Source organism: Ursus maritimus, unplaced genomic scaffold (genome assembly GCF_017311325.1).
Source record: "Ursus maritimus isolate PB19 unplaced genomic scaffold, ASM1731132v1 scaffold_14, whole genome shotgun sequence".
NCBI classification, from domain to species: domain Eukaryota; kingdom Metazoa; phylum Chordata; class Mammalia; order Carnivora; family Ursidae; genus Ursus; species Ursus maritimus.
The window spans coordinates 39,350,787-39,375,838 of record NW_024423786.1 but is presented as its reverse complement, the minus strand read 5'-3'; the positions used below and the strand labels follow the sequence as shown (position 1 = coordinate 39,375,838).

The 25,052-nt window shown below is 56.6% G+C and overlaps 1 protein-coding gene across 1 annotated transcript in view; it reads left to right on the top strand.

The window, feature by feature from the left end:
• BSN (bassoon presynaptic cytomatrix protein) overlaps positions 1-25,052 on the top strand; it is an 85,880-nt gene that overhangs the window by 43,560 nt on the left and 17,268 nt on the right. The window contains exons 2-3 of the mRNA XM_040628810.1: positions 6,187-6,595; positions 19,816-20,700. Of these exons, the coding sequence (XP_040484744.1) occupies positions 6,187-6,595; positions 19,816-20,700 (1,294 nt within the window). The remainder of the gene's footprint in view (positions 1-6,186; positions 6,596-19,815; positions 20,701-25,052) is intronic.

Here is a 25,052-nt window from a genome sequence, read left to right as displayed (position 1 = left end):
TGTCCCTGAGTCTTGCCTGGGAATTGAACCCTTAACTCTCCCCAGGAAAAATATCTGGACTTACCTGAATTGAATCCCGGCTCGGACCCATCTCCTGATGTCTCTTGCACCCAGCCACCCCCATCTGAACAAAACCCAACCAAACCTTGTGATTTTGTCTTTTCATCTCCCATTCCTCACCCACCAGTTCTCTCCCTGAATCCCCCATCTCAATCAAAAGGACCCTTCCTCCCTGGGCCTCAAGCCAGAATACCCCCACTGAGCCTTCCTTCCCTCTCACCCCATGGACTGTCTCTTGGGCTATTGCCTTATTCTCACTGTTTCCCTGCCTCCACTGTCTCCTAGATGCAGAGCCAGAGCACTCTCTTGTTTGAAAACCCTAGAGGCCCTGCTCCCCTGGCCTTTCCCTTTTTAGCTCTAAGCTTTCCCATAGTTCAGGTGGCTCTAAGCACGTGATGCTGGGAGCTGTTCTAGGTGCTGGGGATGGTGCGGACTTACACCAGCCCAGCCTGCCCGGCACGGTCACACAGCCACACAGCCCGAACACGCTCTGTCATGCCTCGGAGCCTTTCTCCCCTCTGCCTACCTTGCCCTTTCACCTCAAGGGAAAGCCTCGTTAGACTTCCGCCCCTCCCCTGGGCCGTGTGGTGTGTAGGGCAGTGATTCGTTTGTACATCTGTCTCCCCTCTACACCGTAGGCTCCCAGAGGACTGGATCTCTGTCTGATTCACTTTTTTAAAAATTTATTTCAATTAAATATTGAATAGGTATTTCTAAAGAATATAAAACTACTCATAAAATATGTATGAGATGTAAAGGACAACAATACAATGAACACCTGTGGACCCACCTTCCGTTGTAAGAGACATAATTTGTTCATACCATCAATACCTCTCACAGGGCCTGGAACCACGCCAGGGGCCAGCTAGGGTTTGTCAGTGACTACGTCTCCGAATGAATGAATGAATGAATGAATGAATGAATGAATGTGGTTTTCTCTGTGAGTCTGTCAGCGTTGCCGGGCAAACTCCATGCGAAGTGGTCACAACTGAATCGTGTTGCTGCCCCACTCAGTCCCACTCTGAGCTCACTGCTTACACATCTTTCTGTTTACTTTGGGTGTGCTTGTCGGGTGCCCATTCAGTACCAAGCGTGGTGTGGGCCCGGGCGGCAATGGGGAGCAAACTGTCAGAGACCTTCTCCCGGGGCTCTCCCCCTTAAACATCTCCTCAGAAAAAAAGAAAAAAGAATCCAAAGAGCCCAAACTGCCCTGCTGCCCCATCCTCTACAGCCTCACTGGGCTCCCCAGAGGGGCGGTGTGGGACGGTGGCTAAGGACAGGGACTGCTGGCCTTGATATAAATCATATTGGCTTTGCGAGTGATGTACCTTCTCTTGTCTGTAAAATGGGCAAAATGGATCCCACCCTGTGGGTTTGCAGTGAGTCATAAGGGAGTTACTATGTGACAGGTGCCTGGCACATGGTGGGGCTCATGGTAAGGGCTTGGTTGACGTCACCCCACTGTGGTCAGCAGAGCATTCTGTGTGGCGGGGCTGGGGGTGCGGTCAGCGGCCAGAGAGGACTCCGCTGTCATTTCTGCAGTTTTCTGAAGTGCGAGGTCGAATCCAGGGAAGGGCCGAGCGCCGTGCTAGTCACGTGCCATGCCTCGTTTCCTCAGCTCTAACCCGCTTTTGGGCCATGTTGTGCTGTTCTGAGTCATGACGTGCCTCCAGCGCATCCGTTCGGGAAACAGCTGCTGTGTGTTCAGCGTGTGCCAGGCGCTGCGCTGGGCTCTGGGACGCAGCTATGGAGATGGCACACAGAGGCCCTGCCCACACCGAGCTGGCCGTCTACTGCAGGGGTCACAGAGGACACACAAAAGCAATACATATATGATGAGTTGGAGGGTACTCAGTGCCCCGGAGAGCAAAGGGGCAGGAGGGACAGAGCTGCATTTTCTTTTTTTTTTTAAGTTTATTTTTTATTTTTTATTAATCTCTATACCCAGTGTGGGGCTTGAACTCATGACCCTGAGATCAAGACTCACATGCTCTTGTGACTGAGCCAGCTAGGGGCCCCAGAGCTGCATTTTATTTTATTTTATTTTGTTTTATTTTTTAAAGATTTATTTATTTATTTTAGAGAGAGAGAACATGAGCAGGGGGGAGGGGCAGAGGGAGAAGGAGAGAATCTCAAGCAGACTCTCCACTGAGCGTGGAGCCCGACATAGGACTCGATCCCACAACCCTGAGATCACGACCTGAGCTGAAATCAAGAGTCAGTTACTTGGGGCGCCTGGGTGGCACAGCGGTTGAGCGTCTGCCTTCGGCTCAGAGCGTGATCCCCGCGTTATGGGATCGAGCTCCTCCGCTGTGAGCCTGCTTCTTCCTCTCCCACTCCCCCTGCTTGTGTTCCCTCTCTCGCTGGCTGTCTCTAACTCTGTCGAATAAATAAATAAAATCTTTAAAAAAAAAAAAAAAGTCAGTTACTTAACCGTCAGAGCCACCCAGGCACCCCTGGAGCTGCATTTTAAATAGAGCAGTCAGGGAAAGTGTCCCTTTCTAGTGAAAAGATGTCACCAGAGCAAAGACTTGAGAGAGTGCAAGTCCAGCAGAGGCCGATGCCCAGAGGCAGAAGTGGGCCTGGCCTAAGGGAGGTAGAGGGAGGGAGGGAGAGAACAGTAGGAGATGAGGCCAGAGGGAGCGGGACCATGTCTCATGGGGCTTCAGAGGCCATTGTAAAGCCTTTGGCTTTTCTTCTGGGAGGGAAAGGAAGTGTTGGAGGGTTTAGACAGAGGAGGGAAGTGGCTGACTTACGTATGTAAGGGATTATCCTGCCTGCCGTGTAGAGAAGACCACAGAGGGGTGAGTGGACGCAGCCAGCCTTGTGCAGAACTGAAAAGAGAGGATGGCGGCCTGAACGAGGTGGAGCGAGCAGGCAGCGGGCGTGGCCAGACTCTGAAGCCAACAAGATTTACTGATGGTTGACATAGATGGGAGAAGAAGGGGTCAGCGAAGGCTCCAAGGGGAGGCCGGGAGGCACACGTGTAGGGGAAGATGAGAGCTCAGCTTGGACACACCAGGTTTGAGATGCCTAGACGCACGATGTCTCAGTCAAGATGCAGAGTTGGCACTTAGACCAGGGAGGGGTTCAGGGAAGAAGTCTGGGCCAGAGACGCACACTTGGTCATTGTCACTGGGGAGTGAAATTTTAAGCCTCGAGTCTGGGTGGGCCTTGAGACCCAGGATCGTGTATACTCAGAGAAGACCGGGTCCCTCCAATGTGAGGATGGGGTTCTGGGATTGGGAGAGAGTTTAAACCTGTGTGGCCAGGAGGGGGGAGGAGGTGTTCCGGAAGGCAAGTGGAGAACTTACCTCAGGAAAGGGGGGAGCACTCGGCAGTGTCACTTGCTGCTGCTGAAGTGAGATTGGGATGGATAACGTGGAGGCCGTCGGTGACAGTGACCTGAGCAGTTCCTGTGGAAGGGTGTACAGAAGCCAGGTGGCACTGGCTTGAGAGGAAGGGAGGGGAGGAGCAGAGAGATGGGGCTGGAGCTAAAGGCCAAAGTGGGTCGAAGTTATTTATTTACTTATTTTTGTTGCCGGGAGAAGCGTGTTTGTACGGCAGCTGCAGTCATCCGGTAGCGAGAGGAAACAGGTAATGAGGGAAGGGGGAGGATTTGTGGAGGTGAGAAGTGGGGGCAAATACTGAGGGACAGACGTCAGGAGGCTGTCGATGTACAGCTTCCCCTCCAGTGGCTCCCACTTTCTCAGTGAGCTGGCAGGCGGGTTGTCAGTGAAGAGAGGGAGAGACATGTCGGAGGCTTGAAGGTCAAGGAGACGGGGTGAGGAAGCACCCCGAAGTTCCAGAAAGCGAAGGGTTCGCAGGGAGCCCTTGCAGGACGGGCTTGGCTGGGGGGCAGGAGGAACTGTTTGCCTCTTCACCGTCACTACAGCTAAGTTGAAAGCTAACTTGAATCTGGATCTCTGTCACAGAGATTTTGTCCCCAGAAAGACTACACGATGAGGCAACATTGAATTAAAATGCCATTACGTACTCGGAAGTTTGCCTGTCACGTATCAGGCAACTCCCATACAACAGAGATGGCCACATTCCTCAGAAGAGACCGCAGACCCTGCGCAGGCTGGGAAAGGGGCAGGAGCCTCTCCGCGTGATAGAAAAAGAGCTCGCAGTAGCTTCTCATTAGCTTTCAGGGGCATTTTTGTTTTTGTCTTTGTTTTTTATTTTAATTCCAGTATAGTTAACATCCAGTCAGGAGCTGCTTTTAAATTCCAGCCCCACGCCTGGGTGGCTCAGTCAGTTAAGTGTCTGACTTCGGCTCAGATTATGATCTCAGGGTCTTGGGATCGAGACCTGCATCTGGGCTCCCAGCTCAGCAGGGAGTCTGCTTGTCTCTCTTCCTCTCCCTCTGCCCCTCCCCCTGCTCCTGCTTTCACTCTTTCTCTCTCAAATAAATAAATGAAATCTTTAAAAATAAATAAATAAGTAAATAAATAAATTCCAATCCCAAATCATTCAAATAAAAAATGAAACTAAGAATTTAACCAAGTGGCAATCTTTCTTTACCTAGAGATTAGTCTACGGGAAGGCCCTGGAGCGCAGCTTCCAAGTGTGGCCCAGAGATACTGCGGCCACCACATCCTGGGCCTCACGGCTGGTGGCCATGTGGCCCAGAGGGGCTCGACTCAGGCTCCGGTGATTCTACTGAGGAAGGAAGTGGCAGGTCCATGAGACTGGATAGATGGGTGTATGCTCTTGTTAGTTGATGAAAGAAATATTTGATAGACACGTTAGAGTGTTTCCTTTTTCTGGAAGAGTCTTTATTAGACCTAGGGTGTGGCTCCCCCCTCCCTGCACTGTTCCTCAGAAGGGAGGGAGAACTGCAGACTGTCTCAGAGCGGGGCCTTCCAGGGGAGTCCTGGTCTCCCCTCTGGAATGGCTTGTCCTAAGAGGTTCTACCAGTTGGCAAGCAGATGGCTTTCATCAGGGGGCAGCAAACTTCAAGTCCCCCCCTGCCAGTCAGGCCCTAGGAGGTCAGGGGGCTCCAGGGCAGAAGGCACCAGGGCAGGCCCCTCGCAGGCAGCTGTGGCCTGGCCTCCGCGGTGGCTCTCAGCCAGTCTAGACGGTCTGCTGGGTGCGGGGATCCACCCCAGTGAATACAGACTGAATCAGGGATAGAATTTCAGGGAGGCAATATAAAACATGCCTTTGACTTTTTGTTCTCAGCTTCTTTCAAATTAGAAAAGGAAAATTGGGGAAAAGGAAAATAAGGAGACTGCGTTTAGCCTAACAGTGTGACTTTCTAGCTCACTGCACTGCTCAGCTCTGCTGACTTCTCTGCAGGTCGGGATGGAGATGGGGGGTGAAGCACGGTAGACCTCCCTCAGTGGTTCCTCAAGGCCTAGATCCTAGGACTCCAACCCCCCCACCTCCCCACCCCCCCAGCCTTGCACTAACGGACTTGGTCTAGCATCTCAGTGGACTTGGTCTAGCATCGGGCCTGGTGGTGGACTGCCCAAAAGAAGGTTCCTTTGTCCCTGCTGGAGATGGCATTAACTAGGCATTGGGATGCCTCCCCGACCCATCTCTAACTGTCTGGGGTCAGCCTTTGAAGGGGACAGGCTAGAACAGAGCCGCCGGGGCAGTAGCTCTGAACTTGAGCTGCATGTTGGGATCACCTGGGGAGGGAAAAATACGAATACCAGGGTCCTGCCCCCACAGGTTCTGATGCCATTTGTCTGGGGTGGTTAGTCTGAGAGCCAGAAATTTAAAAACCACCCTGGGTGTTTCTAATGCATAGGTGTGGAGCCTTGGTACTCAACATGTGGTCCGCAGACCATAGTCTAGGTATCACCTTAGTGATTGTTCAAAGTGCAGCTCTCACCCTAGACTTACTGAATCAGAATCCGCACTTAATCAGGAACAAAGAGGGGAACTCGTGATCCTACCACATGGCCTGGTGCTGAGGGTTCAAGAGGGAGATGCTTGTCAGGGCTCAGCACGGGGCGCAATCAGCGCTCGGCAAACGGTAGCTGTGATGATGCCACTGGGCAGGAAGCGGAGGGTGGAATGGGGCTCGGCAGGGCCACCTAACTTGATAGAGCCCTTTGCAGGCTGCTTCTCTGAGAAGTGTCTCTAACGTAGTCATTTTCAATGTCATTTCAGCGTTTCCAGGAGACTGGACCCCAAGGAGCCCCCGGGTAGCCAGAGAGCAGCTTCCCCAACCCCGAAGCAGGCTTCTGCTACTGCTCCTGGCCGCGAGAGCCCCCGGGAGACAAGGGCACAGGGCCCAGCGGGCCAGGAGGCTGATGGCCCCCGCAGGACGCTGCAGGTAGACAGCAGGACGCAGAGATCAGGGCGGTCCCCCTCTGTGTCACCGGACAGAGGCAGCACCCCCACATCACCCTACTCCGTCCCCCAGATCGCCCCCCTTCCCAGCAGCACGCTGTGTCCCATATGTAAGACCTCGGACCTCACGTCGACCCCCAGCCAGCCAAACTTCAACACCTGCACCCAGTGTCGCAACAAGGTCTGCAACCAGTGTGGGTTCAACCCCAACCCTCACCTCACCCAGGTAACTGCCTTCTGCGCCGGCTCCCCCACCTACCTTTCCATGCCTCCTTCTGTTCCTTTCCCCTCTTTTTTTTTTTTTTAAGTAAGCTCCATGCCCAGTATGGCGCACAATGGGGCTTAAAATCACAACCCTGAGATCAAGACCTGAGCTGAGATCAAGAGTCGGAAACTTAACTGACTGAGCCATCCAGGTGCCCCTCCCTTCCCCTCTTTACCTTAATCTCTTTCCCTGGTCATTTCCCTTGGCCACCGGAATTCGTGTCTTCGTGGCTTCAAGATGTGGTAGCAGAGAATAGGCCTGGCCACAGATCTCCTACATCTCCTGAAACCTCAGGCAGAGTCCTAGCAGAGAAGATGCTTTCTTACCCAGTGCAAGTCTGACCCAGAAAAATGGCCTTAGAGAGGGCCAAAGTCAGGCTTCTGGGCAACTTTTCTCAATGGTTACTCATTTGGAGAGGGCCACAGGCAACTGCAGGCTGGAGGGGAGGCACATTTCCCTGGCCACAGGCCGGCCTTTCTCCCTGGCAGTGGGCACTGGAAGAGGGTGCTGGTGAGGGAAGCAAGGTTTTAGGGGAGGCAGGAAACATCCTTCCAGCTGGGCTCTGGGAAGCTTCTCCGCTGGGCTTCCACTCCAGTTAGCTGGGGCATGAGGTGACAGAGCAGCTAGCCATCCCCAGAGAAACAACCTTGGGGTAGAGACCCAGGCTAGGAGCCAAGCATTCACAATGGGTGACAGTGTCCTCCACTCACTAAAAGGCCACTGCAGGGCCATTTGCACGAGATTGGCCTCCTTTTGGCCCCTGGGTCCTCAGCCCCATCCTGGCTTTGTTCAGGATGCTTTGAGTCGCTGTGGCATGCTCAGCCAAGCCCCTGGAGGCTCTTTTTGGTGACCTGGGTACTAGTAGAGCCGGGCCCATGCCTCTGAAATGAACGAAGCAGGTCTACTGGCTTCCCCCTCTCCTCTGGGATAACCAGTAGAAGTCTCTAGTTCCTCCCCCGGGGTTCTCTCTGCCCTTGGGCAGGATGGAGCACGGCTGGCTGCAGGCACAGGCATGGCTGCCTCTGGGATTATCAGCAGCAGGAGCCATTTGGACCTCGTGGGTGGGGGAACGAGTGAGAATAATTGTTCGCAGGTCGGGGTCTATTTGTGACATGAGGTGCCGTGGGTGTGGGACGTGTGGTTTGCGAGAGGTAAGTGTGAGATTCTGAGGAAGGAGCTGCGTTGTGGGGAGATGACTCAGTAGGTTTGGAGTCGCTCCTGGAGTGTGGGGGCTTCCTTGAGGAGGCGGGCACACTCGTGATTATTGCATCTGTGATTAGAAACAGGCCCGTCCCTGCGCTGATCAGTTAGGTAAGTGTTGGCCCTTCAGTACTTAGAACAGTGTGATCCAGACCAGAGAGGCTCACCTGTGTGTTTCTGCCAGCGACAAGCCGGAAGCACCTGGCCCCATGGGAGCAGAGCGGTTTGGCAGGCAGGGCCGAGATGCTGGTGTGCCCCCCCCACCATGTGGCTGCGCCCCTCTGAGCTCCAGCCTCCCTGAGACACTCACTCTCGCCATAGGGCCTGAAGCCCTCTGGATGAGGTGGGCGGAGATCAAGGGAGGGCAGCACATGGTGCACTGGCTTCCTGGTGGGCAGCCCAGCCCTTGCCATGCAACAGGCTCCCCCGAGCCCAGGACCTTGGGTGAGGTGGGAAGGGAGCCAGCCTTTGATGTGCTGGGAAAAACAGCAGAGTGGGAGGACCTGGGCGACGCTCGGTCCATCTGCCTCATTGTGCCGGGAGGAAGCCGAGGCTCGGGGCCAGGAAGGAAGGGGCCTCAGACTTACTGCAGATGCGCAGTGTTTGGTGAAGTGCAGGCCTCCCCGCCAGGTACTTTGAGCAAATGCTGAGCCAGACAAATGCATGGGTTCTTTGCTGTGAGGCTTCTCGGGCCTTCGGCGTCTGGAATGGCACCATGCAGCTCCGAGACAGAGCTGTAGCCAGCAGCCTTTCCCAGACTTGCTTTTGCAGAACATTAGGGACTGCTGTTCCATGGCATCAGTCTGGGAAATGCTGACTTAGCGCACTCTCCAGGCTCTCAGAACCCGCTGGATGCCCTTTTCTGAAGGGGTCTCCAAGCAGAACCTTTTCTTCTCCAGGACTGGCTTTCAGTGGGGTTCCTGGCAAGCTGAAAGGACCCTGGCACATTTTCCCGAGAGGCCAGCAGAGCCTAATTCTTGAGTCAGAGCAGCTGGCCCTGAGCAGAGTCTCCTCTTTGGTCTCGTGTCCACATAATGAGAAAACCAGTTTGTAGGCTTGGCTCGCATATCTGCTGATCCACCCTGGTCAGAACATACCTGTTCTGCAACCTCTAACTTGACATTATGTCAGCCAGGAAGGCCGTTTCTGGGATTACCCTGGTGTCTGTGGGTTGGGCTCCTGCCTGGCCTGAGGTTCCGGGCAGGGCAAGGGGCTGGTTCTGAAGTGGGGTGTGTCTAGGTGGCAGGGGCTCGGGCTGAGCGACCTTTTCCAGGAAATCCCGCTCCCGTACTCACGTCTCAGGAGGAACCCTGCGAGCGTGCAAAGGGAGGTGGTGCTGGTCCCCGCACAGATGCACTGTGGACTCTGGCCATTGGGGAGCATGTTGGGGACCTCGTCTGGGGTGCGGGTGTGTGTCTGAAACTGCTAGCATGGTGATGCCCAGGCAGGGCTGAGGAGGGCTGGGTCCCACATTCCACCTGGAAGCTCGCCAAAGCCTCACTGGGGCAGGTCAGCATGATCCTCGGCCTCCTGCCGGAAGAAGGAGTTCTAGAAAGGGACAAGGGCCACACATGTGACACGGAGGGTTTCATGCCCTCTCCGAGGCTGCTAATGAAGCTGCCCTTGGGTCTTTGGAAATGTGATCATGGAAAACGGACCCTTCTTCCCAGGTAGAGAGAGAATCACTGGCTTGTCCCTCACGTCGCGGCCCAGATTAGGACTGTGACAGAGCCGTTTTGCTGAATGGCTGGGTGAGGGCAGGGGAGCAGAAAGGAGGGAAGAGATGGCCACTGGAACTCAGTGAATTTGTCTTTCCACCTCATGGCATCTGTCAGAGTCTTGTGACTTCAGCTGGGTCTTTCAGAAAGGGCAGACTAGGTGTGGAGAGGAGAATCACATACAGGTAGAACAGTCTGCCCCATTTGGCCAGAGCAGCGGCTGAGATCTGGAACCATCCTTTCCTGGCCATTGGGCCCGGTCTTCTCCTGTCCGTTCCCAGGCCTCCGGGTGGGTACTACGCTCGCACAGACGAGCTTGCCGTCTGCCCAGGCCCCGGATGGCCAGCTCTCACGGCTGCGATGCCTTCAGAGGAGGGTGCCCGCCCATGCACTTTGCTGGGCTTCTGAGGCCCGGAGCACGTGGAAACTGCATGGAAGTCAGGGAAGGAGCTCAGAGCACTCTCTTCCTATAGACCAGGAGACTAAGTCTTGGGAAGTCTTGGCTTATTCGGGGTCATTTCGGAGCAATAGTGCCGGGGACCCAGCAGCAGCAGCTTGCTGCCGGTTTTCCTCAGGGACTCTCGGCACCATCTTCCCCATCCACGGTCCACTTCTGCTCAGGTGGAGGACAGTTCAGAACAGCCAGTCTTCATGGTGAGCCCATTTCTTCTCGCAGTTCTGCGGTCCTGGAGCTCGGGACAGAGGAATAATTTAACCTGTTTGAAATTGTGGCAAAAGACTGGGGTTCCCTTGTGGGGGCTGAACATCTCTCACCACCCATTAGAGGCCCTCGCCGTGAGGATGTGCTGACCCAGAGGCTGGAGGCGGTGGCGTGTAGCCCATTCCGTGCCCAGTGGTGGGGAAAAGCAGGAAGAGTGTTCTCTTCTCTCCCTGGATGTTAGTCCTTAGAAAAGTACCTTAATTTCCCAAATGTCCGATTTCTCTAAAAGAGAAGCAGGGGCCAGGGGCCAGCCTTGGTGGCTTTGCTGAAGCATCATGCCTGCTCGGGCCTATCAGCCCAGCTCTCCACTCTTCAGTGACTCAACGTTCAGGCCTGCCACCCCTTTCTCCTCCAGGAGGGAGGCCCTTGTTGCACAAGTCAGGCTCTATCCTGATAGCTGGGGATGGGAGAGAAGGCAATTTGATGCGCCTCCTGGGTGGAGTCTGGGAGGTGAGGCTTGGGTGGGCAGCGGGGTGGGACTGAGCTGCTGGAGAAGCTGAGCAGTGGCCAGGGGCAGCCGGACCTGCCAGTCCCCTCAGGGGCCTCCCTGCCCCTCTCAGAGCAGCCCGGCAGCACAACCTAGCCTGGAATTCCTCCAGATAGGAGTCTGTCCTCACCCTAGGAACGGCGTCACAGCGGCCAGGGCTGTGCGGACTCAGGGCTGGCGGCCTGCCTGTGCTTCCAGAGCTGATTGGCAGAGATGTCTCCGAGCCCACCTCCAGTGAGGCTGCGGGCCGCACCTGGGAGGCCCATCCTCTCCCCCAGTGGCTGCTCCCCGATCCCTAGCCTTCCAGGTTCAGGCAGCCCATCTGAGCTCATCTGCCTCCCGCCTCCCTTGGTCTCGTCAGAATCGCTCAGAAGCCCTTCTAAAAAACTACAGAAAAATGATCATGGTCTTTCTTCTCCTCTTCCAAGGTCTGGACTTTGCCGAGACCAAGCCAAGGGTGTGTGATCCATTGCACACCCCCCTTCGTCCCCACCCCATCGGCAAGCCTTGGGCTGAAGCGCTTATCCGTGGTGGGCGGTGTGGGGAAGGGAGGGAGTTGAAGCAATGGCCATAAGCCTTTCCTCTATTGCCTGCATCCCACTCCTTTCCGGCAGGGGCTGGGGCACCAGATGGCCCGGGGGAGGTGCTGTGAGTGCGGCGTGAATCCCTCCACTGCAGCCACCAGACTTGCCCCCTTCCCTCTGCTTCTTCCTGGCCACACTGCCTCGTGGGCCAGTAGGAGATGAGGAGCAGGTGTTAGGAGGACATAGATCAGCAGTGGGCTGAGGAGAGGCAAAGGTGTCCCCCTCCTTCCTGCACACGTGCCCAGCCTTCCCTTCTCCACCTCCACACCAAAAGGAAGTGGGTCTCCAGGCCGCAGGCCCTTTGGGAAGCCTTTCCCCCACAGTACATCTAGTCCTTGGGCAGTTTGCCTTGAAGAACAGTCTCCAGGTCAATAGGGAAATGCCTGCCAAGCTTCAGTCAGTCCTGGACAGCCAGCCCTGCTGCCCGTCGGTGCTCCCAGGAGACAGGACGCTCGACCTGCCTGCTGGGACCACTGGGCACATGTGGAAGAGACAGCTCTGTGGGAGCGGGAGCTGTTTCCTAGCTGGAGCCATCAGGCACAGAACTCTAGCTTTTAGCTACAAAGGGGGCCATATGTACGGTTATCTAAGAACGAATGTGAAATTAATTCAGAGCAGAAACCTGAGATTTTATTCCTGAAACACCTGCTTTTATACGTGTGGGCAAAAGAAACAGAATGGGAAGGGAAATGAGTAAAAATTGTAGGAAAAAAGAGAAGTAAATAAAGTGGGAACAGGAAGAAGGAACAGAGGGGAGAGGCAGGAAAGGGAGGTGATGGAGACAGCCAGAGGCAGGAAGGGGCAGGGAGGCAGGAGAGCTCATGAAGTCACCAGCTGCTGGCTGGCAACCTGGGGCAGGCCTGCCTGGATCCACCCTCGGAAGGGGGCCCTTTCCCTTCTTCTCATCCTTTCCTTCCCCTGCAAATGCTGTGGAGGCCTTATGTGAAGCCGGGAACTGTTCTTGACACTGGAGAGTCAGGCAGAGCTGAAGCAGCTGTGTTGCTCAGCCCCGTGGAGCCTGTAGGCCAGAGGGAGAGGCGGCCCTTCTGCCAATAGCCACCCAAGCAAACACACGCTCGACGCCTGAGGGTCAGTTCTGACGGGGGCCAGAGGGAGGCTGGGGGGCTTGATGGGATGCTGCAACGAGCCCCTTGGGTGGGTGGGGCTTCTACAAGAAGGGGACATTAGACTGAAGCTGGACTGAGGAAAGGTGGGGCCTGGGGAGGCCTGAGGGGAAGTGCAGAGTCTGCGTGAGGGCCCAGAGCAAGCAGGGCTGGGGTGGCTGGAATGCCATGAGCACGATCAGAGGGCATGCAGATCCTGCTGGGGTCTGTAGATGGGATTTCAAGGGTATCGGAAAGTGGCAGTGGGAAGGTCAGATGTGCATTTAAAAACACCTTTTTGGGGGGCACCTGGGTGGCTCAGTCAATCGAGCGTCTGGCTCTTAGTTTTGGCTCAGGTTGTAATCTCAGGGTCCAGGGATTAAGCCCCACATCAGGCTCCCTGCTAAACGGGGAGTCAGCTTCTCTCCCTCTCCCTCTGCCCCTCCCCCTGCTATCTCTGTCTCTCTCTCAAATAAATAAATCTTGAAAAAAAAAACCCAACCTCTTTGAGAACTGGTAACGGTAATGGTTGTACAGCATTGTGAATGGAATGAATGCCACTGAATTGTACACCATTTAAAATGGTCAAATGGCCAGTTTTATGTTATGCTTATTTGACCACAAAACTCTCAACACCACCCCCCCCCCACCTCTGGCTGCCTTGCGGAGATCAGCCCATGGGGCAAGGCTGGCTTCCAGGAGCAGCTGGGGCTGGGGCCCTGGTGATGCTAGTGGAGGGCCTTGACCGATTGATTCCTGGTGGATTTTGGAGGCTAAACGGACGGGTTTTGGACCTGTGTTGGACATGGAGGCTGGGTGCTAGAGACGGAGAATGTTTCCATTTGGGCCACGTCAAGCTGGAGGTGCCTGCGGGCCTTCAGGTGAAGCTCAGTAGCTGGCCTGCAGACCTGGGACCCTGGCGTGCAGCGCACAGGTTGGGGCCGGAGACCTCTGAGACTCACAAGCATGTCGCCATCAGTATACGTCACACTACACACTTCAGTAAGTGTACCATCAGCTGGAGTTTGGTATTTGTGTCAGGCATGTGGTTTTATTTTTAGGTAAAAATGTACCTATGATGAAACGTACAGAGCTCAAACGTAGCATTCCATGAGCTTTGACAAAAGCACGCAGCTGTGTCAGCCAAACCCCTCTCTCGAGGTGGACATCCTCGTCACCCTGGAAAGTCCCTTCAGGCCCCACTCCTGTCCCTCCCCACCCCTCCTCCAGAGACAACTGCTGTTCCGATTTTTCTCCACCACGGACGAGTTGTACCTGTTCTTGAGCCTCGGATCAGTGGAATCTCACAGAATGTGCTCTTTTGGATAAGGCTTCTTTCCCTCAGCATAGCGGATTTTGACGGTTGTCTGTGTGGACAAGTCTTGAGAAGCCTGACTGAGGAGAGGAGAGAGCCCAGGCAGTACACAGGGGCGGGTTCTGGGAGGCAGGAGACCACGGTACTGAGTTCTGGGAGAGGCAAGGCCTGCCTAGGGGTGTGGCGGAGGGGGTATGCTTGAAGGACTGGGGCCCCCCAGAGAGGCAGGTCTAGATCCTGAGTGTGGAGGAGGCAGCCTATCGTGTGACATCGGAAGCAGGGCAGTGGTTTGAGCCAGAAGGCAGGGGAGGGGGCCAAGCAGGGAGGGGAGCAGGAGAAATTGAACCAGCCATTGCGGACCAAAGCTTCCCGGAGAGAGGGAGAGAATGCGCTAACCAGGCAGCTATGGGGGCCCAGGAGAAGCTGGGACAGCGTTCATTTATGGTGGAGCCCATTTGCCTGGTACCCATTTATCTGCTTGGGTAGAGGCCTGGAGAAAACAGGCCTGTGGTTGGACCTCGTTCTGAAGCAGACGTAGGTCAAGAGAGCACAGACATTTGGCAGAACGACTGCATGATAGACCATAGACTCAGCTGGGCAGGAAGAGATGTGAAGGCAGAGGCTCGATGGGTGGGTTCCCCACGAGGCCCAAGGACTGCTACAGTGGGGAGGCCAGAAGTGACCTAGCAGGCTGGAGGAGGACAGGTACAGAGTGCTTTTGGAGGAGATGGTTTGGGGCGATAGTGGATTTGAGGGTGAGGCCGAGGGATAGCGCTACTGGCCGAGTCAGCGCGGTGGCAGTCAGCTCAGTGGAAGCCTGGGAGACAAGGGCCACGGGGCTTTTGAGAACTAGTGGCCAGGAGGATGGGGCCTGGAGGGCAACAGCAGCTAGGAGGGGAGAAGAGTGGGGAAGCCAAGGGCTGAGCCCCAGGGTCCCAGGGATTTTAAAGGGAGGGTGAGTGGTTACCACATTCTGAAGTCCAGGGAGTCCAGTTTCTCCTGGAGAGGTCGATGGGGGACGAAGAAGAGTGTAAATGTCTGTGCGTAGGGAGTTTGGGGAGCTGGCTTGGGCAGGAAAGGTTGTTTTGTGGGGCACAGTGGAAGGCCTGGGAGGGAGGGGAGGCTGTCCAGGGGAGGCTGGGAGGAGCTGAACACCAGACGTAGGAAGGCAGGTGTTTGTAGGGATCAGCTGGGAGATGGATTCTTTCCGTTGCATGGAGCTCCAGGCCAGTGAGGCCTTCCAGCCCCAAGCAACAATTAGATTCAGCCTCCACTCCCCGAATCCTGGCCTCACGTGCTGGGCAGTTTCCTAGGGCCTCCCCGATGGGCCATGCCTGGCTGATTCATTCATCCAGTTCTGGATTAATGTGCCCCACCCTTTGGGCCCCTGTGGCACCTGCCTGCCCCTAAGCCCGCAGGCAGCCGGGTGCTGGATGAGGCAGGTGGTATGTCCAGTGCTGTGGGGAGAGTAAGAGCGCAGGCCAGCCCCGATCCCTGCTCCGAGCTGCCATTGGTCCAGGGACCACACTGGGACATGTGCCTTCTGTTGAGGCCTGGCCAAAGACTCACAGCCCAGAAGAGAATGGAGAGTCACACTGGCCGGTGGGACCCTCCCAGGAACCAGCAGGAAGGCTTGTTTTTAAGCTGTTTCTGTGATGTTTGAACTTGTACCAAAATGGAAAAAAGCATGAATGTGGCCTCAGGCATGTTGGTGCAGAGTGACCGACCACCGAATGCCCTCTCCCCCGGGGAGGGCTGGGCCTCAGAGGTAAGCCGCCGCTCCCTGCGGGAAGGCAGGCTAAGTGATGGCTGCGAGCCTCCTTCTTCCTCGCTGGTGGGGTGGCAGGAGGGGAGAGTAGAAAGAGAATCTGTTGCTGCTGGGGGCCCTCAGAACCTCCTGGCAGCCTCGGAGGTGACAGTGAGGCAGAAGCACGTTTCCTGGGCAGCACCCTTTCGGGCTGGGGATGACCAGTGAGCCTGGGACACAGGGTGGCAGGTCTCAGTGCCACCAGTGTCCCTGTGGGAGAGATGCAGAAGCCCCTCCCCCAGAGTGCCCCCACTCCCCTCTCTGTCCCAGAGCCCAGTGTGGGGATCAGTGGGCACCGGCCAACGCAGATAGATCGAGGCTGGCTGTTCCTTCAATGTGTGGTTCACAGAGCCCCCAGCCTGGCCCCAGCCTCTGGATCCTGGGTGAGCAGTGCCACCTTAGCTGCCCTTCCCCTACACAGAACAGCTCAAGTGAAGGAGCAGCTGAGAAAGGCTGCTCTTCTAGGGATGGCCCCTTCAGAGCCAGAGCCCACGAGGCCCCGCCTTTCTGAACCCCCCACCCCGCCCCCCCACAGGCTCCTGGCAGGGCCGCCAGCGGCTCTCTCTGGGAAGCCACTTTCCTATAGCTCCTGCTTCTCCCACTTCCAAGGCACCTCTTGGCCTGCACACCGCACTGAGCCTTCCCGTCTCTAGTGCTGCTCAGGCCCCCACCGGGCTGGGGTGTGCAGGCGGCTATGCCTCTGAGATGGCAGGATGGGCTTCCTTGATGGCAAGAAGGGTCAGCTTGACAAAAGCTAGTGTCTGGCAGAGCCATTCACCTCAGTGTAGCCCTGGGAAGTCCTCTTAGCTTAGCGCTGGCTCTTGGGACGTGGGTTCTGTGGCCGATGGCCTGCTCATCTCCTGGCTCTGCCAGGTCAGGCTCGTGGAGGAACTAGACCGCAGGCCTCTAAGAGAGGTTTCCTGTCACACTAGTAGAAGGCCATTCCCTGTGATTCTAGTGGGCAGCTGGGTTGGAGGGGGCCACGGAGCCACAGACACTGGTACAGATGAGGGAGGCTCTCACTGCTGCTGGTCCCAGGGCTGAGGAGTCTGCCCCAGGCCTGGCCGTGTGTTCCCAGCCTGGGTGGGCAAGTGGACCGAGGGTGCCGGGAGGAAGAGGCTGAGGCTGAGCTCCTCAGATCCAGCTCCTGGCGGTCGGCGAGGGAGGCCCAGGGAGGTCTTGCTGGGTTCAGAGAGCTCCCTTCCCAGCGCCCTGCCTGGGAGGCCTTTCACGCGGGGCCTGTCTGCCTGGGCCTGAGCCTGGGTGGGGCACGGAGAGGGCGTGGTCGAGGCTCCTCACCGTCTAGAAGAGGCTGGATAGAAATAGCTGTGCCCATCTGGGCTATGAGTCACCGAGGGGCGTTTTAGCTGTTTCTTGGAGAGGTTCTATTTTAGGTGAGTGCCTGTGACAGCCTGGGTGACGGAGGCTGGGTAAGGGAAGGTTCTGGTGGTGAGTGCAGGAGTTTTAGCACATGCCCTTATTCAACCCTGTCCAGAACCTGAAGGAGGGTCACTCTGAAGTCCCAGGATAAGGAACTTTACCTCCCAGATCCCTCTTCTCAGAAAGTCCCAGGGCAGCTGTGGCCTGCAGGTGCGTGGAAGCAGGGGAGCCTGGGGTATACAGTAGGCACCCGCTATAGGAACTGAGTCTTGGCTCTGCCCTGGGCCAGGACCTGGGCCTCCCTTCAGGAGGGTAATCCCATCCAAGGCTCCCTCTGAGGGTGAGCAGAAACAGCTTGCCCCTGGGAGCTCCCCCTCTGCTCTCCCCAGTGAGCCCTCCCTAGCCAAGAGGGACCTTTCTAAAGGGCTCTTCGGACTGAGTCCCAGGGACACAAATTGTTTCCTCTGAGGCTTTCTCTGTCCAAAGGTGACAAAGCTACCTTGGGTCTCCAAAAACGTCCACTTGAGTTGACAGTTCCCAGCTTGGCGGAGCTTCATACCCCAGTGCTAAGGGCATCACTGTTCTTAGGTTTTCTGGAACTGGCTCGGTCTTGGAGGGCTCTGCCAGGGTTTTGCAGAGGGGACTTCTAGACCCATGACTTGACCTACATGAGGAATGCGGAAGGCTCCAGGGTGCAGCTCAGGAGCCGGGCCAGGCTGGCAGGGCTGGTCTCACCCACAGCACCACTTCCTAGCGGGTTAACCACGGGAGCATGTGGTTACATTCTATCAGACCTTGATTTTCTCTACTGGGAAGACAAAATGCAAGGATGCCCGTGAACAAGCCGAGTGTGGTGCTGGGCAAGACAGCCAAGCCCCGGCTCCCCAGCTGGCGAGTCAGCCAAAGCAGCAGCCGCACAGCCCTGTGGCCTCAAGGTGGAGAGCAGGACGGAAGGCACCCCTGAGGATGGACAGAAGCGGCTTTTATCCTCAGGAACAGGATGGGACCTTTCCCTGGTGACTGGGCCACCATCGTGCTTTCAAAGGCTCTGCTACAAGCGTAGATGGAACAACCTTGGCCTCCAGCCTCAGGTCTAGTTGAGAAGGAGGAGCCTCTCCAGTCTCCAGTCTCATAGCTTCGGCCTTGTGGGAACTGTGCCCCCTGTGAATAGGTTGTTGGGATTAATCCCACAACAAGCCTCTCTGGAATGAGCCCTGCTCTGTGCCACACAGCATGACAGTCCTGAGAACACCTCAACATGAGCTCACGAGCTGAGGGGGGGAGGCAGAAAACTACCCAGAGAAACATATTGGTAGATACTTCGGGAAAGAATGAGCACTGTGATGAAAATAAACTGGGTGGTTAGCGACAGCGTGCCTGGGTGGGATGTTAGATGGTGTGGCCGGAGAGCTCCCTGATGGGGAGATCTGAGGCCTGTACAGCAGGCCAGCCCAGAGGCAGAGAAAACTGTGAGCTCAGAAAACTACTGGGCAGAACAGGAGGCCCAACGTATCTGGGGTGAGACCGCTGAGGGGAGATGGCAGGGAAGGAGGCCAGAGAGAGGGATGGGCTAGGGCGGGGGCCGCTGTGAGTTCCCAGGGCATGCATGATGGACTCCACTAAGGGATTTGAGCCTGTAAGTGATACGCTGTGATCTGTATGTAGATTTTTTGGAGGAAAAAGAATCATTGGTGCATGTAACTGGGAGTCCAGGGGTAGACTGAAGGCATAGCTGAATCCAGGGAACTGAACAAAGTCATCAGATCTGCGCCTTTCTCCTTACCTTGGCTCCACTTCTGAGTCTATTGACGTCATCCTTAGCATCCCTCTGGATGCTGGGAAAGAAGGCTGTCGACCACTCCGAGGCTACATTCTTCCAAGAGTAATCCCAAAAGCAAAAAGACCCTCTCTCTCCTGCTGTTCATTTATCAAGTAACATGGAAGGGCTCTGCTCAGCCCTGTTTGCAAGGCCGCATGCCCAGCCCTGCAGCCCTTGCTGAAACCAGTGATTGGCCCAACCCGAGTCTCGCACTCACTTTCCTGGGGGAGGCGTTGATGCAGAGAGGAAACTCCGTGTCCATCACAGGAATAGGCACACATGCTTGTTTGTGCTAGAGGCACAGATTATCCTGTTTTCTTTACAAATGTGACTTGCTTAAGGGGAAAAAAAAGACTTTTTCATTCTGCTTACATCATCACTGATATGGCATTACGTTGCTTTCCAGATTGTTCACATCCATCTTGTGTCCTCAGCTAGGCTCCAAGCTCCTCCAGGACAGGGTCATGGTTTCTTGTTATTGTCTATGCCTCCCTCTCCCTCCTGTTGCTCTTCATCTGTTTATTCATTCTGCAAGTTTTTAACTGAACATCTGTTGCATACCAGGCACTGTACTAAGGCCATCCTTTTTGTCCTGGTTTATGTTTTAAAAGATCAGGCTGGCTGCTGTGTGGAAATGGCCCAAATGGGGCAGCAGGGGAAGGAGAGTGACCAGTTGGAGGCTTTGGGGGTCACTGGTGGGGGGAGGGGCGTGGGGATGGGATGATGGACATGGATCAGAGTTACAGCGGGCGGGCCGTGGGAGGACACTTGTGCAGGAGGGTCCAGCGGGCAGTGGATTGTGGTTGGGGGGTGGGGAGTGTGTGACTGCCCCTGTTCTGCTCCAGGCACCTGGCAGCTCCCAGAGGTCAGGGCCATGCCATCGGTCCCTTCAGCTTTGTCCCCTGGCAGCCCAGAAACCCCTGCGCGGGCCTTGCTGCTCCTGCCTATGCTTGGAGCTGGCCCTGGCTGCTGTGGGGCCCGTGGGGACCCGAGCTACGGGCACCACCAGTCCTGACCACCCTGATGACCGTGATGCTTCCTCCTCAGGTGAAGGAGTGGCTCTGTCTGAACTGCCAGATGCAGAGGGCTCTGGGGATGGACATGACCACCGCGCCTCGCTCCAAGAGCCAGCAGCAGCTGCACTCCCCAGCCCTGTCTCCTGCCCAGTCCCCAGCCAAACAGCCCCTGGGGAAGCCAGAGCAGGAGAGATCGCAGGGCCCAGGGGGACCCCAGCCTGGCCCCTGCCAGGCTGAGACAGCCAGGGCCACCTCAGTGCCGGGGCCTGCCCAAGCAGCTGCCCCCCCGGAGGTGGGGAGGGCGTCTCCTCAGCCCCCTCCCCCTGTCAAGCCTTCCACAGCGGAGCCCAGGCCACCTGCAGGAGAGGCCCTGGCCAAAAGTGCCACCACAGTGCCCTCTGGGCCTGGTGCTGCCGAGCAGACCCAGGAGGGCCTCACTGGGAAGCTCTTTGGCCTTGGTGCATCCCTGCTGACCCAGGCAAGTACCCTCATGTCTGTGCAGCCTGAGGCTGAGCCCCAGGGCCAGGCTGCCCCCAGCAAAGGGACACCCAAGATCGTCTTCAGTGATGCCAGCAAGGAGGCTGGCCCGAGACCCCCAAGCTCAGGGCCTGGGCCTGGGCCAGCACCTGGAGCCAAAACCGAGCCTGGAGCTAGAACAGGTCCTGGATCGGGGCCTGGAGCCCTGGCAAGAACTGGGGGAACAACGAGTCCGAAGCATGGCAGAGCAGAACACCAGGCCGCGACCAAGGCTACTGCCAAGCCAAAGACCATGCCGAAGGAAAGGGCCACCTGCCCACTGTGCCAAGCCGAGCTCAACGTGGGCAGCAAGGGCCCCGCCAACTACAACACCTGTACCACTTGCAGGCTCCAGGTGTGCAACCTGTGTGGCTTCAACCCGACGCCCCACCTGGTAGAGGTAAGAGAGCTGGACCAAGCGGGTTTCCGTGGGCCTTGGTGGGGGGCCAAGACCGGGAGTAATGGGGGGCACAGGAGGCTGGGGAGCCAGGAAGGGCTGCAGAGAGCCGGGTTGTTAGCCGTTGCAGAGCTGCCCTGACACAGCGACAAGGGGGCTGTGCTCCCTTTTCTGTCCCTGCCCCAGGCTTGTGGTTCTGCTCAGAAAACTGGCCGGCACAGTGGATGGGGGAATGGTGCCCGCTGCCTCCGACTGGCTGACCGGTGTCCTGGGGCCAGTCCCAGAGGTCACCAGGCTTGGGAGGCCCTGAACTGGCCGCCCCGTTCCCAGATCTCATGGGCCTGGTCTGATGAAAGGCGCTAATCTCCCCTGCTCAGGTGGGAAGAACCTGAGGTCCCATCCTGCCCTCGGTCTGTGACCCACACAGGGGGTTGGAGGGTTGTTAGGCAGAGGGCTGTGCCCCATCGCCCAGGCTCCAGCCCAGCCAGGGAGGGTCCTCTCTCCATCCCCCTTCCTGAGGTCACGGACGTTGATGCTTACTTGTCAAAGCCATAGTCTTTGGGCCACATATTTTCCTTTGGCTGGGCCTCGTTCTCCCTGGGGCCGCTTGTGGGGATGCTCAGAGATGTTCTTCTTACCCATAGGGAAGTTGGAGGGAGTTCTGGGGTTGGGGCCTGTCTGTCTGCAGTCCTAGGTCCCAGGAAGGGTTCTGGGCACTGTGCAGAGCCAGATGGAAAAGAACAGGAGGCCTGGTGTTCTCGCAAAGCTTCGAGCCCAGCCTGGCAGTCTCAGGAAGTGCAGAGGTTCTGGGCAGAGCTGGGTGTGCTTGGACCTGGAGGCTCTTTCTGCTCCTCCCCTTACTCGCTCGGCCCGCGCAGGGCCGTCCATGTTAACCCTACCTTGCCTGCCTTGGGCATAGCTGATGTGTCCCATTCCACAGAGTGCCCTTAGGGGCAAGATGAGCCATCGGCTCATCTTGACAGGCGGATGTATCCCCAGCTGTGTCGCATCAGGAGACGGTCAAGCCACAGCCCTTCCGTCTGCACATGGGCAGCCACCTGAGCCCTTGGGGCTCCTAGGCTTAGCCATGCATGGTCAGCGGTGGGGCAGGGGAGCCTCTGGCACCTTGTTCTGACTTGCCTTGGGTCGGGCCTCCATTGGAGCAGCCCATGGTGGGTGGTAAGGAAGACTGCTTTGGCTGTCATAGGCCATGTGTTCCAACACGCAGAAAGAGGCAGCTCTAATGAAGCAAAGTGACCTCCTCAGATGAGGACCCCGGGGTCCTCTGGGCCCCATACTGCCACCTCTTGAGCCCTAGACCCAGTGGCTCACTGGAGGACAGCTGGCCTGACTGTCTGGGGTGGGGAGGGGCACCAAGGGGCCACCACAGAGCCAGAGGAGCTCCAGTCCAGAGACTGCCAGGCACACACTCACTGCCACTTGCGTGGGGCGCCCTGACGCTAAGGGACTGTGAGCCCTGTTGGACGGCTGCGCTGGCCCGGCCCGGGGGCCCCTTGTCCCGGAGAGACCTCCTGGCCCACATGTCCTCATTCGGCAGAACGTGCACAGAGGAGAGGGGAAAACTGTCTCTGCCCAGGAGTGTAAACGTTCCTGACAGCTCCTTTCAGCAGCCCCTGGGCCAGGCCAGAGGAAGTGCTGATTGGGTCCAAACACGTCTCAGCCACATGCTGACTCTGGAGGAACACCTGGATTCTGACCCAAGCCTCGCATTAGCTGCTTGGTGGTCACCTTCCTGGGCTCCGGAGCTCCGGCTTCACAGCCGACATCGCCCCCTGCCCCTCGTTCGTTTTTCAGAGGAAATTTCCGAGGGAAACAGGATCCAGTTCTACTGCTTCCTTCATTGTATGCTCTGGACTCCCTGTCTAGAAAGAAGGTACAAGGGTTTACGGCTCCGAGATGTTTAGGAAAACAGTCCCGCATGTCCTGCTGTCACCATGTCTTGCGTCACGGCCACCTCCTTGGCCGGAACCACCCTTGCCACCAGAGGATCTGATGGGTTCCGTGGGCCTGACAGCAGAACTGCTGGGTGTCCTGGTCCTAGCTTCGCGCCCCCCCGCCCCCCGCCCCGAGGCCTCTGCTTCTTTGACTCTTGCTCGTAACAGCAGTCAGAGGGTGGCCCAGCTTCTCCGACTCCTTTCTCCTCATGGCTCTGCTTGGTTTTCTTTTCTTTTCTTTTCTTTTCTTTTCTTTTCTTTTCTTTTCTTTTCTTTTCTTTTCTTTTCTTTTCTTTCTTGTTTTGTTTTGTAGGCTTCATGCCCAGCATGGAGCCCAACTTGGGGCTGGAACTCACAACCCTGAGATCAAGACCTGAGCTGGGACCAAGAGTCGGATGCTTAACCGACTGAGCCACCCAGGCACCCCATGGCTCCGCTTGTTAATGCTGCTATCTCCAGAGGGGTCCTGGGGAAGGTGTGGGTGGGCAGCCACGATGCCTCCCTCCTGTGGTTCCCACCAGCACTGGTGCTTTTCTTCACTGTAACCAGACCATGGGCCGTCTTTGATCTCACCTCGGCAAATGGCCACTTGACATTCAAGCAATTGTGTGCTTCCCTGTGACCCACTTTGTGTGTTTTTGGTTAGAGGTTCCTGATTTCTCCGCAGGTATCCTCGACACATCGTGCCTTGGGAGTGAGGTGGCAGGGCCAGCGGGTAGGGGTAGGTCTGCCCTGGCTGTCTCTCTCACACCCAGCTAACCGAGGCCAGCCCACCAGGCTCGGGATGACTGTGCTGTCTCTGTGCCTAGTGTGAGGCAGAGGGACCCCTGTCTGCATGTAGGCTGGGGGCTTGAGGGAGGGGTGGGCCGGGGTAGCCCCACTGCCAGCTCCCCGCTGGCCTGGTTGACCTGCTGTGGCTCCAACCGAGACCAGAGCCAGCTGTCTGGGCTGTCGGGTTGGGAATTTTCCTCAACATCTCGGAGCTGTAAGCCCTTCTACCTTCTTTCTAGACAGGGAGTCCAGAGAACACAATGAAGGAAACAGTAGAACTGGATTCCTTTTCCCTCTGAAATTTCCTCGGGGGGAAAAAAATAACCATAGTGTTATTTAGTGAGTCATTTCATAATTAAGAGTTGTTGATTCCAAATTTTTTACCTATTTATCTTTCTGAAGGATAATAGTACCCTCTGGCTTAATTTTTAATTGGCTTTTAGTTAAAAATAGAGTTTGTGAAGAAATTAGTGGAATTGGAAATGTTATAGTAACACTGCCAGTTTCTGATCTTACTATAATTGCCCAAATACCAGCCATACCCTTGAGAAGTCAGGGCTCCCTTGGCCAAGGGCCTGGTGCCTGTGCTACGCGGGGCTGGCCTGGGCTTATCTGAGGCAGGGGGTGCGGCGGGTCCCAGGTGAGAGGCCAGCAGCTGCCTCCGGGGATTGTGATCTCAGGGAGCCCTGTCTCCTCCACGTGGAATGGAAGTTTCTGGGAGAACCAGCTGAGAGGCTGCACTTCAGCTACTTAGGCGAGGTTCAACACACAGCCAGGAGATTGGAACCAGTGTCCTAACAGAGAGTCTCCGTGCAGGGAAGAAAGACCCCCGCCCCCCACCGGCCCCCAACTAGCTGGGTGTGACTCAACCCCGTGGCCAGAGCAAGACCCTGGTCTCATGAGGGATGCCCCGGGGGTAATGGACACATTTGGTACCAGAGCATGAGGAGAGCATGGCCCCACCAGAAAGGCGCACGTTGGAGATATCAGGGAGGATTCCTCTTCTTGGGGAAGAGGCCCAGAAAGGAGAAGCTTAAGCATGTCCAGGGGCAGGGAGGGGCAGGGTCGCAGCATGAGAACAGTAGCACCAGGGATGGTCATGCTCGTAGTCCGGTGGCTGAGTCTTGGGCTTGTCACGTCTGGGCATCCCTTCGCTGGATTTCTCGTCTGCTGCCCGTGGTCCAGCAGTGAGGCTGGGCATGGGGCTACGTGGGGCCCAGCAGCCAGCGATGGGGTGTTGGTCAGGCTGGTGTCGCTGTCATCAGACTGACACGGGCTAGCTCCACATACACAGAAATTGTGTTCTGCAGGGTCATTCAGACCACGGCAGGCAGTGCAAGGAGGGTACCCAACGTCCATTGCAGCCTCACTGGGCAACCTTGGCCCTTGAGGCACAGTAGCCAGTGGTTCTGGAAGGCAGCAGGGCTCGTCCACCTGTGGGGTACTCTACCAGCTCTCGGACAACTCGCTCCCCCTTCCTCACCTCGACCCCACCTCCCACCATAAGGTGGTGATTGCCCTGGGGCATTGCTACCTTCCTGCCCCCAGAAAGGAACCGGACAGAGGAAGACAAAGCAGAAGTGGCCATCAAGCCTCCCACTGTCCATTCCCAGGTCTCAGATCATCCCC